The 13682-nt window shown below is 54.8% G+C and overlaps 1 protein-coding gene across 2 annotated transcripts in view; it reads right to left on the reverse strand.

Annotated features, from left to right (window-relative positions):
- Adamts14 (ADAM metallopeptidase with thrombospondin type 1 motif 14) overlaps positions 1-13682 on the reverse strand; it is a 75209-nt gene that overhangs the window by 25735 nt on the left and 35792 nt on the right. Inside the window, exons 5-7 of one of the 2 annotated variants that reach the window (XM_027931303.2) lie at positions 4694-4777; positions 3820-3967; positions 1372-1477 (exon numbers count right to left, since the gene is read on the reverse strand). In XM_027931303.2, coding sequence (XP_027787104.2) covers positions 1372-1477; positions 3820-3967; positions 4694-4777 — 338 coding nt within the window. Of the gene's footprint in view, positions 1-1371; positions 1478-3810; positions 3968-4693; positions 4778-13682 lie in introns of both variants that reach the window. The other variant, XM_027931302.2, reaches the window with a different exon arrangement.

The raw sequence follows: 13682 nt of genomic DNA on the forward strand, positions 1-13682 counted from the left end.
GCTGTGTCTGCCTGGGGCTCCTCTGTTCTTTCCTCCCAGCACCCGTCTCCCTCCTCAAACCCCACCCTCATCACTACCGCTCCCATGGCTAGCCCAACCCACTGCTGCTCCAGGACACCAGCCCAGGCCACCTGCCCGAGGGCTGTCGGCTACAGCACCCCCATCCTGCCACCATCAACTCGAGCGCCATGCACTGTCTCCCACCAGGCTGAAGGCAGACTTAGGTCAGGAGGTCTAGACCCTTCCCTGAGCCCTCCAGGTGCCACCCTTAAACTCTCCCAGACCCCAGACATACCCCAGAGCTCCACGCTTGGTAGACACCACCCAAGATAGTTAAATTTTAAAACTTTGCTCTTTGTGGCTAGTATTTAATGCCAAAGCCCAAACCTCCCCATATTTTTAATAATTCCAGGTGGCGGCATCTGGCCCGAACCCCCAGGCAGACACATGGGCCCCCTAAGCTCATCCTTGTCTCTCCACAGGGAGGAGCCTGTGCTCAGGAAGAGTGGGCGCCCCCTGTCCCCTCCAGGAAGAGGAACTCCTGGCTCCAGGGAGATGCAACCATCAGCTTCCACAGCAGGGAGGCACCTCAGTGTCGCTGGTGCCAGCCCCTGTGTCACAGTGGAGGTAACCAAGGCCCAGGGAGAGGAGGCACCACTGCTGTGGGAGAAACGGAGCTGAGGGCATCCCTTAGCTGTGTCTCTGTGGATGCAAGCCCAGCCGCATGGCCTGTGCACATTGCCACCTGACACAGGGGATGTGGCTCTTTCTTTCCAGTCTGTCTGTTGCGGGTGTCTCTCTCGGGCTCTCCACTGCAGCCCTGTTCCTAGAACAGGGCCTGCAAGAAACACCGGTTGAATGAATGAATGAATCTGCTGTAAACAACCTCGGTGCAGAGCCCACAGCCAGCCCCGGCTGGCCTGCCGCCTGGGCTTAAGTGTGCCTGTTTGTGATGGGCTCGGGCCAGCTCTCCCGTGAGCACAGGGCCCTGGTGTGAGCTGGAACGGGTCTCACTAGGACCTTGAGGCAAGGGCAGATGGAGGGAAGCCAGGGACAGAGACCACCCAGAAAACAAGCCCAAGCCTATGACAGGGACACTGCCACCAAACTTCCCAAAGGCAGGGCCACATCTGGTCCCCAGGCCCAGAACTGTTGTGAGTCCCTTGTTCCCTCTCCCTCAGGGAAGGGCCTCCCTCTCTGGGCACTCTGAGACACCAGGCCTCCAGGGTAGACCAGCCTCGCGGGTGTACCTGGGACACTGGGACCAGACCCTGATCTGGGGAAAGCCTTCCCCCACAGGATCCCCTGGCGTTCATGGCCCAGCCCCCAGCACAGACCCACCGGCACCGCCCACCTCCTGGTGCCACTTACACGTGGCCGGTCTCGTGCGCCACCACAAAGGCAGAGGAGAAGCCATCCTCGTGGTTGAGGGCACAGCTTCTCAGGGGGTGACACATGCCAGTGACAGGCGCATACCCTGCCAGGGAGAGGGGAGAGGGCAGAGAGAGAAATCATAGGCAGATGAGGCAGGACAGGCCAGGGTCGGTGCCCAGCCTGGCCACCTCAGGGACAGCCTGGCCTGTGCTGGAGGGTCCCTAGAGAAGAAGGATGCTCCCAAAGTCCTACCCACAGCAGAGCAGACCTGGGTAGCTGCCCCCACACCCCAGGGCTTGGTAGCTCCCTCCTGGCCTGGAGGCTCCTGCTGCCTCCTCCTCTAAGCAGAGGCGGGATTTCCAGGCAGATCTGAGCCTGCGCACACCCTAAGTCCACACCGACTCCCTCCAGTCCTGGCGTCAGTCAGTCAGTCTGCAAACAAGCTTGGGAGGCCTTCTACGTGGAGGTAGAGGGTGACACTGTGTTAGACAGTATGGGGAGCCAGGCACGGTGCTGTGTGCCTCAGGCCTAGCTGTTTGGAAGGCTGAGGAAGGAGGATGGCTTGAGCCCAGGAGGGTTTTTTTGGTTGTTTTTGTTTTATTTTGTTTGTAGGAGGGATGGAACTCAGGGGCCCTCAACCACTGAGCTACATCCCCAGCCCTTTTTTAAGTTTTATTTAGAGACAGGTCTCTCTGAGATGCTTAGGGCCTCGCTAAGTTGTTGGGGCTAGCTTTGAACTCGTGATCCTTCTGCCTCAGCCTCCCAAGTCACTAGGATTAGAGGCGTGGGCCACCATGCCCAGCCAAGCTCAGCAGTTTGAGACCAGTCTGGGCAACACAGCAAGACCCCATCTCAGGGAAATAAAAACTTCTCTAGATATCATGGAGAAATCAGAGAAGAATCAAATCCATGCTCCTGCTCCCACCCCAGCACCCACCATTAAGGGAGGTCTGGATTCAGGAGGACTCGGTGATTAGATTGGAGGAGGGGTGGTGAAGTGCTAGAGTTAGAGAGCGAGGGGTGGGGACAGTCCTGGATGAGCTGAAGGAAGGGGAAAGGAGTGGCTTCCAATGCAGGGGTTGAGGGGAGCAGGGAATGACATGTGGGCAGCAGAGGTGGCTGGAGGACAGGTAAGATGTCTCTCCAGAGGTCACAAAATACTGAGTAAGGTGCAGTCAGGCCACACAGGAACCGTGGCAAGGCAGCAGGCTGGCTTGGGTAACGACAGCGATGGGCAACGCTTACCAAGCACCACTGTGTGCTAAGGGACTACTTTCAAGACCAGCCCAGGGGCTGAGCTGGGGCTCAGTGGTAGAGCATGTGCTTAGCATGCATGAGGCCTGAGTTCCATCCCCAGCACCACCAAGCCAAACAGAAACAAAAACTCCTGACCAGGTTATGGGCTGGGAGGGCAGATGGAACTGGGCCTGCAGAGAGAACATCCCCTGACCTAGAGCTACTAAGCGCTCCCTCATTTGACACGGTCTGGGGAGCCTAATGAAAAGCTGCGGTGGGAAGGAGGTTTGGAGTCCCTGATGTCTCGGAGGTCTGGGACTGGCCACCTGCCATGTCATTACATACGGAAGTGTGTGCGCATGTGTGTGTATCTGTGGGTATGTACATGGGTCTGGGTATCCACATGTGTGTCTGTACGTGTACATGCTGCATCGTGCATCTGCATGCATGCATGTGTCTGTCCGCCACATTTGGGGCATCAGTGATTCGTATGAGAAGCCCTGGATAGGCAGGGTGGGCTCACTTATTTCCAGCATTAAAACCAGAAAAAACTAGAAAGCCCTCAACGTAGGGCCTGGAAAGCAGTGTGGGCTCAGACCTGTCTCCCGACTGCAGTGGGGCATAGGCAAGCCTCTTCTCCATGCTCTGCCTCAGTTTCCCCATATGGGAAACCTGGGGGTCAAAGTCACACATGTTTGCAGATAGATGCTCAGTTGTCGGTACACTGTCATGGACATTTCATGCCTTCCGTGGCCCTTTGAGCGGCCAGGGAATGAAGGAAGACATATAGTACTGTTCTCCCCATTTGAGAGTTGGAAGAACCCAGAGATGATGCTTGGAGCAGGGTGGGGCATGGACTGCCTTTCCTGCAGGCCACATGACTGTCCCCCAAGTGCTCACAATCTACAACAAGGACAGCAGGACATGATGTGGGCAGAGATATCTTAAAAGTCAGCAGGGGGGTCTTTAAGAAGCCAGGCTCTGGGACATGAAGCACCAGGCCCAGGGCTTGACCACTCCCAGCTGCCTGCAGGCTGAACTAAAAGAATGGGCACGTGAGTGGGAACCCTTTGACTTGCCCTGGTCTCCAAGGAACCACTCCAAGTTCACCCATCTGCCCACCCAGGTCCTGAACCCTCCCACTGACCTGGGGCAGCCCCCACAGGAAGCCCGTCCACCCCCTGGCCCAACCCACGGTACCTTGCATACCTGAGGGCCCAAAGTTCTGCCGGGTGAGGAAGATGACGTGGTCGTGGTGCTCCGCATGGCCGGGGTCCTGGCGCTGCTGGGAGTGTGCCCAGCGGCACACCTGTTCCAGGCTGCGCGAGGGGTTCCCCCGCTCGATCAGGCTCAGGGACTGCAGGGGGAGGGGCACCGACAGTGGAGTGGTCCTAGCCCGGGTGCCAAGGGCCACTCTCCCTCCACTACGGTGGATGCCCCAAGCAGGTCACAGAATACTGACTAAGATGCAGTCAGGCCACACAGGAACTGTGGCAAGGCAGCAGGCTGGCTTGGGTAGCGACGGCGATGGGCAAACCATACCAAGCGCCACAGTGCTAAACCCTGTGCTAATGCAGTGTGCGTTCCAGAGATCCCCAGCTTTCTGCACGTGGCTGCCCCTGGCACACAGCCTTCCCTGCTTCAGGGGTGTTCACTAGCCACCGCCGTCCCGTGCCCATGCATGTGTCCATGAAGAATGACACACGCTATTCCCAACCCCTCTACTAAGCGTCCAAGCAGAGCTGTTCTGAGTGTCACACGCACTACATTCACTTTCCCCTCTGGTCTTCACAGCTGCCCTTGGAGGGAAGTTCAGCTGTTACCCCATATGGACAATAAGTGACTGGCCTAAGAGTGTAGAGCCGGGGCTCAGCCTGTCAGGGCCTGCCTTTGTCAGTGCCTCAGTTTCCCTTCAGTTCCCCAAGAAGAGGGACCTCCCTCTGTGAGGAACCAGGACTGTCAGTTCCTCTCCTGAAGACATGGCAGGTTTCCTGACACCTGCAGCCTGGTTTCCCAGATGCTTGCCCACATGGCTGCTCCTACCCTAGCTCCAAACCCCACCTGCTGATAGGCGGGGCCTCACCTGGCGGTAGCCGACCATAACCAGGCGGACGAGGGCGATGTTCACGTGGGCCCCCAGGGACTCATCGTGGTAAATCTCATCCACCTGCAAGGACAAGAGTGCACATTCACCAGGAGCCTGCGACGCGCCAGGTCCTGGGCCCAGTATCCACTGGTGGTACCCCACTTCACCCCACCATGGCCTCATCAGACAGGCATTCCTATCCCCACTTTACCAGGGAGGAAACTGAGGTTGGGAAAGGTCACCTGACTTGCCCAGGGACACACAGCTAACAGGAGCTGGGAGTCGGGTCCTGGAGCACACAATTCCAGTGCTGAGCTCTTTCCGTGATGCCAAAGCGAGTGTGGGGAGGCAAAGTGGGCACAGTCCCCAACTCAAGCCCCTGACCAGACACTCATCTTTCCACATCCCTGAAGAGGCCCTTCCTGGGAACCCTGGCTCGAGCCCCCTGGCCTTTTCAATTGCCACTGGAACAGCAGCTTTTCCCCTACTGCCAGGCAAAATCACATTTTGCTTGTTTCATGGAAAATATTCTGTGTCTTTACAAGCATGATAAATGCATGGGGTGTGCTGTCATTTCTGTAAATAATTCCCCAGATGGAGCTTCAGAGACTCACAGAGAAACGACTTGCTCAAGAAGAGACACAGCAATGATGAAGTGTCTCCTAGAGTCCTCAGTTCAAGTCCCAGCCCTGCCCTTTGTGAGCCGGCTGATTGGACACAACAGGGAATCCCTTAGAACCTCCGTTTCTTTTTCTGCAGACTGGGGATAATAATGGCTATCTCAACATCTGGAAATCACGAGGGAGTGGCATAAACCCAGAGGCTTGGTCAGCCATCAGCGATGGAGGCAGAGGTGGAGGCCAGTCTCTGACTCTTGCTCACATGGCTTGCTTCACAAGGAGCAGAAATGGAGTTTCATGTCCTAGTCTTATCACTTCCATCTCCCCCGGCCATCCAGTCATCAATTCTTTTCCACTCATAAGCAAAGAAACCTCACTTACAAAGGGACTGTTGTCCCCCAAACAGAGAAGAGCAATGCTTCCCACCACATGTATGTGGGAGTCCCACGGGGAGGAGAAGGCTAGAGGGGACCTGGAGACCTGCTCCCATGGACACACCCCTCCAGGGCCAGCCAAGGCTGGAGCCAGGCTGTGGGCTCAGAGCTGCAGCAGCAGAAGCTCATGCACCACGGAGCCCCAGCCCCAGCCCACTCTCCCAGTGCCCAGAACTGGCACCTGACCAGTTCATCAACGTGCGGACTCCACAGCAGCCAGCATCAGGCTTCCTCACAAACCTTCCTGGCGCCCGTGTCTGGATCCAGTTGAGTAATGAGACCAAAGCTTGCGCCCGCTGTGGGCAGGCAGCCCCTGCCAACTCCCCGCCACAAGGCAGGACAGACAGACCAATGGGCACAGGGCTCCTCCCACCCTCCTGCCCTCCCCAGCAGGAGCGAAGACTTCATGGGAACAAAGAGCCACAATGTGTAGAGATGGTGTCCTCTTGACCTGCCTTCCCAAGACGTATCCTAGGAGGGCCTGCAGATCCCACCAGCCACACAGCAGAATTCCAACCCAAGGATGCTTGGCTGCTGGCTGAAATGATAATCCACCTGCAGTGGAGTGACATTCAACGAAGCCCAACCCTCCTGCGCCCCAAGGCTGGGACTAGCCTTCCTTCAACACTGAGGTGTGGTCAGTGTTGTGGTCCTCCCTGGTCTGATGTGCTCTGTTAGCAGACCAAGGATGCACCACTAACAAAACACAGAGAGCCACAGCAGAAGGGGCCCCAGCAAACTTCCAGCTGATTGGCTCACCGGGGCCCCAGCAAACTTCCAGCTGCCAGCTGATTGGCTCCTCTGCTGTGATGCTCATTGGGCTGTTTCCCCGCCCTTTCAGACCATGGAGCTGCTCACTGGGGGGACTCTTTTAGCTCCGCCCACGCGACCCAGCCAATCGGCCTCAAGAGCAGGAGGAGAGGGGGGTTGAGAGGCTTGTGGGAAGCCAGTGGTGGCAGTTGGGCTCTGAGGGAATTCCTGAAGAGCTAGTGTGGCATGTGTGTTCTAAAAATAAAGTTCGTTTCTGCTTGATAAGTGGCTAGTGAATTGTGCCCAGCCAGACTGCGGCACCTGTGCATGCCCCACGAGTACCTGAAAGCCCATCAGCTGTCCTGAACAAACGAGGAACGAAGACAAGAGAGAGAAGCGGAGGAGAGCTGTCATTGGGACTTGGGTTAGGGCATCTGCTGGGCCTCTGCCTTCCTGCACATGTACGTCAAGCAGGTTGGACCACGCAGACAGCTGCCAGGAGCCCTGTCACCTGTCAGACACCCTCTGTATCCACTGTCCGCCTCCACAGGTTCAATCAACTGTGGACTGAAAATCTCTGAAACACGCTGTCTATATTGACATGTTCCCTGTTTTTTTCTTGCCATTATTGCTTAAACAGTGCACTGTAATGACTATTTATGTAGCATTTAAATTGCATCAGGCTTTATAACCTAAAAATGACAAAGTACATGGAAAAACTGCACAGGAGATACAGGGAACTTGAGCTTCCACAGATTTTGGTTTCCACAGGGATCTTAGACCCAGTCCCCGCTCCCCAGATGCTGAGGGATGGCTGTCTTCATTTCTACCCCTGAGCAGGATAAATCCACTCATCGAGGACTTCAGTGACCTTTGTTCCAATGGCCACCACCTCGAGCCAAGGACCGTGGTTGGTGGGGTTGGCCCTGCTGTTCCGAGTTCCCTGCTCGGGTCCCTCTCTGGAGCCCTGGAACACTCATCTGCACTCAGCTGTCAGCTCACCCTGGCAGCAGGGACCTCCCTGGCTCTGGCTCCGCTGGAACTGCTTTGGGGTTTGTGCAAGCCAAGGAAGTGGCCGGCCAGGGCTGCCGTGTTGGCGGGCACTGTAGGGGGCAGCTGGCACACGGCGCCACAGCCAGGTGTGGCTAGCTGGGACGCCCGGAACCCCAGCCCCTCTGGAACACACTCACAGGCTGCCTGACGGGCTCCAGCCTGGCTGTGCACCCAGGGCCTGGCCGTGTCAGCCACAGCCTCCCATGGCTGCCCCACAATGCCGGAGGTAAGGCCAGGGAGCCAGCTCCGGGGAGATCAGCCAAAAGACACCCCCACAGGGCAGAAAGAAACAATGCTGCTGGTTTTCTTGCCTCTCCTCCCTGAGCCAAGTTCAAGGTCACCTCTGCTAGGACACCCCCCCAACCCCCCAGGTTAGGGTTTGACACAGTATATTAACCTGAGATAGCCTCTGGGTGTGCACTAGAAAAACAAGCAAAGATCAGGACTCTGGCCAGAGAAACAACAGCAGAGCGATGGGGTTGAAGAGCAAGCTGATATTTCCCAAGCACCTACTATGTGCCAGCACTGGCCCAAGTGGCTTTGAATACAACCTCACAACAACCCTATGGAGAGAGGAATTATTCCCACCTCATAGGCAAGATATCCGAGTGAAGTAACTTGCCCAAGGCCTCCCAGCTGGGAAGTGGAAAGGCTAGAATTTGAACTCAGATCTCTGTGGTTCTATGGACCCTATTTATACTCAGTAGATGTTCCAAACCTGGCTGCTCTGGGCCAGATCGACTAGTATGGGCTTCCTCTGGCCTGGGAAAGAAGAGGGCCAGATCGACTAGTATGGGCTTCCTCTGGCCTGGGAAAGAAGAGGAGCAGAGCTGGGAGGAAAGCAGGCCCTTCTCCTGGTCTTGGCCAACTGTGGCACCAGCAGGAAGCAGGTAGAAAGGGGCCTTCTGGGGCCTGGGGCCACGAGACAGCCTCCATAGGTTCAATCAATCTGTCCCGCAGCGCACCGCTCCCGAGCCACGTCTCCTCCGCCCTACTCCACAAGTTGAGGCTCCCTGTGAGGGTGGGGACCCAGGAAGATCCCGACCTCAAAACTGTGCGGTCCAGCTGAGACAGGAGGGCTGATGAGGAGGGATGTGAGATTAGGGCCCTGGGACCTTGGGACAGCCTACACAGAGGCAAAGGTGGAGGGGAAGGAGAGAACGGCCCAGGGGCGGGAAACAGGACCAGGGGACAACTCAGCAAGGCAGGCAGGAAGACAGGCTGGATCCCCTGCCTCGGGGCTTTCTGGAACCTCCTCCCCAACACTTCCTCCCACTATCAAAACTCAGCACACAGACTTCTGGATCACAAACGGCCTCCTTGTTTCCGAATGTGTGTGTTGGGGGGTGCTCCCCATTCAGCAAACAGGCTACACGCCAGACAAGGGAAATGGCAAGGACCCCCCCTGCTCCCTACAACCTGCATGGCCAGGAGCTCAGTCCTGTCATCCTCCTCCAAAGGGAGATCAGACTCCATTTCTAAGGCAAAAAAGCTGGGGTTTCACTTGTGGGGGTGGGGAGCAGCCAGGCCTTCAGGGGGCGCCAGGGAGGCAGCGGGCAGCTCTCCTCCTACACCAAGGCTGGGCTCCTTGGCAGAGCGGGGGCAGGGGGAGCCTGGCAGAGAACCCAGAGTTCCCTCTGTCCTAGGGAACATTGCTCCCCAGGAGCTACAGAGCAGACCGTCCTCCTCCTATGTGGTGGCCAGGTAAGGCAGGTCTCAACCAAGAAGGGAACAGCGGGTGGGGACAATGCTAAGAAAGCGAGACCCTGGGGTATTAAACCACCTGTGCTCACACAGAAGCAAGGACACTAACTGACACCAAGGGCTGGCAAGCCTGCAGGGTGCCTCCCCTGACCCCCACAACCTGCCCAGAGCGCTGTACTCACCCTCCTCTTTTCAATTACAGGTTGAGTATCCCTAACCTGAAAATCCAAAACCTGAAACACTCCAAAATCCAAAACTCTTTTGAGCACCCGCCTGATGCTCCAAGTGGAAAATTCCACACCTGGTTTCTTGTAACATGTCGTAGTCAAATGCAGGTGCACTCAAAATGCTGTATAAAACTAACTTGGGGTAACGTGTCTAAGATGAATCTGAAACATAAATGAATTTCGTGTTTAAACATGCATCTCATCTCCAGGATAGCTCATTCTGTGGATATTCCAAAACCCAAAACACTCCTGGTCCCAAGCACTCAGATAAAGGATTTCCACCTGCAATAAACCCTTAACTTGAGAAAAGCTTTAGATTCATAGAAAGTTGGTGCAGAGATTGCTCATGCACTCTGCAACCACTAGCAACACCTGTAACTTTGGTGCATTTGTTACAACTACTGAGCCAATACTGATACATTGTTAACCAAAGTCCGTATCTTCTGTAAATCCCCCTCATGATTCCCTAATATCCTCCCTGCCCCCAGGAACCAGGGATTGAACCCAGGGACACTTAACCACTGAGCCACATCCCCACCTCTTTTTATATTTTATTTAGGGGCTCACTGAGTTGCTTAGGGCCTCGCTAAGTTGCTCAGGCTGTTTTTGCACACAAGTCTGCCTCAGCCTCCTGAGTCACTGGGATCACAGTTGTGTGCCACCACACCTGGCCTAATGTCCTTTTTTGCTCCAGGGTCCCATTCAGGACATGACACTGCATTCTGTGATCTGTCTCTGAAGGTTGCCCTGGTCTGTTCCTCCTTCATGGTGGTTTCTCAGACCTTCCTTAGTGGTTTTGTGGGGGACTGGTCAGGTCTTTCGTAGACTCTGCTTCAATTTGGGCCTGTTCTTCTCATGGTCAGACTGGGCTTCTGGACTTGGGAGAAGACGATCTCTGAGGTAAAGCAACTGTCTCCTCACACCAGGTCGAGGCTACATACTGTGGCATGACATCCCTGTTGAGGTTTGACCGTGGTCATCGGCCTATGACAGGGCTGGTCAGGTTTTCCTTGCTATAAAGTTACTCTTTCCCTCTTTCCATACTGAACTCTTTAGGAAAAAGTCACTGTGTGCAGCCTACATTAAAGGAGTAATGGTTAAACTTCACCTCCTCACCAGTGAGGAAGCTACATGAATCACTCAGAATCCCTCTGCACAGATGATCTCATCTCCTCGATTTGTTTACCTACCAGCATGGACTCAGGGATATTTGTTTTGTACTTTGGGTTATGATTTAATGCTCAATTATTTCTTTTGTTGTTCAAATTGCCCCGTTCTGACCACTGGGGGCTCCTTCCATTGACTCCTGTGCTCCCAAGCTTGGGGGCTTTTTGTGCATTTGGTTTTGGGCTTTATGGGTCTTTGTTACTTTCTGGCACTACAAAGTACTCGAAGCTCCTCAGAAGGGGGAAGCATTGCTGGAAGGCAGTTGGGTGGCCACAGTGATCTCTCCTGCCTTTTTCAGGCCTACAAAGATGACAGCAATGTGGAGGTTCAGGCCCTTAGATCAGGCCTTTGTCTCTGTGTCCTGACCCTCCTGACAACAGGACGCAAGGACTTTGCAGATGCGCTGGGTACCAGAGACACCCTGCACGTCACCTGGTCTCAGACGCCCTTCTTTTCTTGCCTTTATAATCACTGGTGACAGGTAGCAATTACAATGTGGCAGTCACCACTTGTGCAAGGCGGAACCTCTTCCCTGTGTCTGGTGGCTTCACACAGCAACCACAACCTCTCATCGATTCAGATAGTAACTGTCTGAGGAGGGATGGGATCCTGGTGGCTGTCTGGAAACCTCTGGACACTCCCTAGGCGACCAGGCGGGCCCCCGCATCAAGCTTGCAGAATGGATGCTGTGGCTCAGATGGAAACACGGAGATGACCGTGCAGCAGTCACACTGCCCTGTTCCTGATGGCGGCCAACTGTGCTGTGGGAGGAGCCCTTGCTCCAACAGCTCGCTGAGAGGGAGCTGGAGGGGTGGGCCTCAAAGTGCAGAAGGAACCGGAAACCCTGAGCTCCTCGTGCCATCACAGCTGCACACTCCCAAGAATAACAGGACAAAACCCTGAGTCCCCGGGAGGCTGAGGCTCCTCTGAGGGGATAGAAACATGCTAGGTGATGGTAAAGCACGAGAGCAGAGTTTAATTAGGAGCACATATTTTTCTTTCTTTTTCTTTGTAGTACTTGGGATTGAACCCAGAGGTGTTCTACCACTGAGCTACACCCTCAGCGCTTTTAATTTTTTTATTTTGAGACAGGGACTTGCTAAGTTGCCCAGGCTGACCTTGAACTTGAGATCCTCCTGCCTTCACCTCCCGAGTCGTTGGGAATAGAGGCATGTGCTACCGTGCCCGGCTTACTTTTTTCTTTCTTAGGTACATAAAATAATGTGGCATCTGACAACAGTGTCTTACAGTTGATGAAATGTGTTAAGTATGTGTTCACACACGTGTGAACCTGTCTGTGTTCACACCTCTTATTTGGTATGGTATACACAGGTATCAAAGGTGTTTTTCCCATGTGGACGAGTTGATATGTTCATGTGCTCAGGCATACATGTCACACATGTGTATGAATGTGTGTGTGTGTGTGTTTCTGTGTGTGTGTGTGTGTGTGTGTGGTGTGTGGATAAACATCAGCAATATGCTGCTGTCTGTGGCCTGAGACCCCTACCCTCACTGGCCCATGGGCTGAGCCACACTATAGCCAGGCCAGGCCAGGTTTCCCCTGGGTCTGAGCACAGACCTCACCAGGCACCACACTCCCTGTTGTGACGCATTGGCAAGCCCTGTCCCCATGGTCACTATTGAGGTCTTGGAGAATGAGGTTGCTCTCATGGCCGCAGGAGGAGGGTGCTGGGTCACCTGAGTTGTTTCCTGTTGATACATGTCCCCTCATCCAAGTTCATGACATGGCTCTGTATTTCCAAGGGCTGGTGTGGGCTACAGCGAACAGTGTCAGCTGCCTTCTAACCAACACACTTCTGAAAGGTGTGGCTGTCTCCGGGACTCCCTGGAGCCTACAGGCTGGCCTGGCCCATTCCCCTGGGAGCCAAATGCTCAGTCCACCTCATGCCCAGGCTGTTTGGGCAGGGTGGCTCCAGAAGGCACAGGGACAGAACCACCCAGCCCAACAGAGTCCCTTTCACAAGTCCACAATGCTGGGCATTTATCCCCCACAACCTACTTGTAAAATGCGGCAGCCTTTATGTGCGGAGCTGGCCTGTGTGTAAACAGGCAGCCTGGGGGCCCGGACGCCTGAGCCCTGCCACCCCCCACAGCTGCATGAGCTCACCTCCCTGAGCCCAGCTGCACTCACCTGTGGGTGTGGAGGAAACACACCTTTCTAAGGATGGAGGACGGAAGAGCTGACCCAGAGCACATGCTCAGTCAACAAGCTCTGTTAGTTTAAGACTCTGCTTTCCAGTTTGGGAGCCCTTTAGATCATCCCAGAAATAGTCTCAGAAGTCTCACCTCCAACAGGTGGGCTCCAGTACCGGGAAGCACTTGGTGGACCATCAAGCTCGCTTCCCTTGGAAGTACTCCTTATTAAATGTCTCTCGTGACAGAACTGCAGCACTCATCCTTTCTCTTGGATAAGCAACTGTTTTGAAGATGTAAATACCTGCACACAGCAACTGTGGTGAATACCATAGGGCAGGGGTCTCGACCTGCCGTCACCTGCAAGGTTGATAATTGTTGGTAGCGGGGAGCTGCCTGTCAGCAGCACTCCTGGTCTCTACCCCCTAGATGCCAGTAGATCCCCTCCTCCAGCTGTAACAACAATAATAGCAACGAAAATCTCTCCAGCCAGGCATGGTGGTGCACACCCATAATCCTAGCGGCTCTGGAGGCTGAGGCAGGAGGATCTCGAATTCAAAGCCAGCCTCAGCAACTTAGCACGGTGATAAGCTACTCCGTGACATCCTGTCTCTAAATAAAGTATAAAAAAGGGGCTGGGGATGTGGCTCAGTGGTTAAGCGCCTCTGGGTTCAATTCCTGGTATAGAAAAAAAAAAGAACAAGTGCCTTGGGCTTGGGGTGTGGCTCACAGGTAGAGCACTTACCCAAGAGGCCCCGAGTTTGATTCTGAGCACTGCCAAAAAAGGGGGAAAAAAAAACACAGTGCCTTAAAGTGAAGGTGCTTTTGCCTCTAATAAGGCCGTGGAAGGTATTTTGGAAGAGACAAAAAAAAAAAA

Source organism: Marmota flaviventris, chromosome 4 (assembly GCF_047511675.1).
Source record: "Marmota flaviventris isolate mMarFla1 chromosome 4, mMarFla1.hap1, whole genome shotgun sequence".
In the NCBI taxonomy this organism is placed as follows: domain Eukaryota; kingdom Metazoa; phylum Chordata; class Mammalia; order Rodentia; family Sciuridae; genus Marmota; species Marmota flaviventris.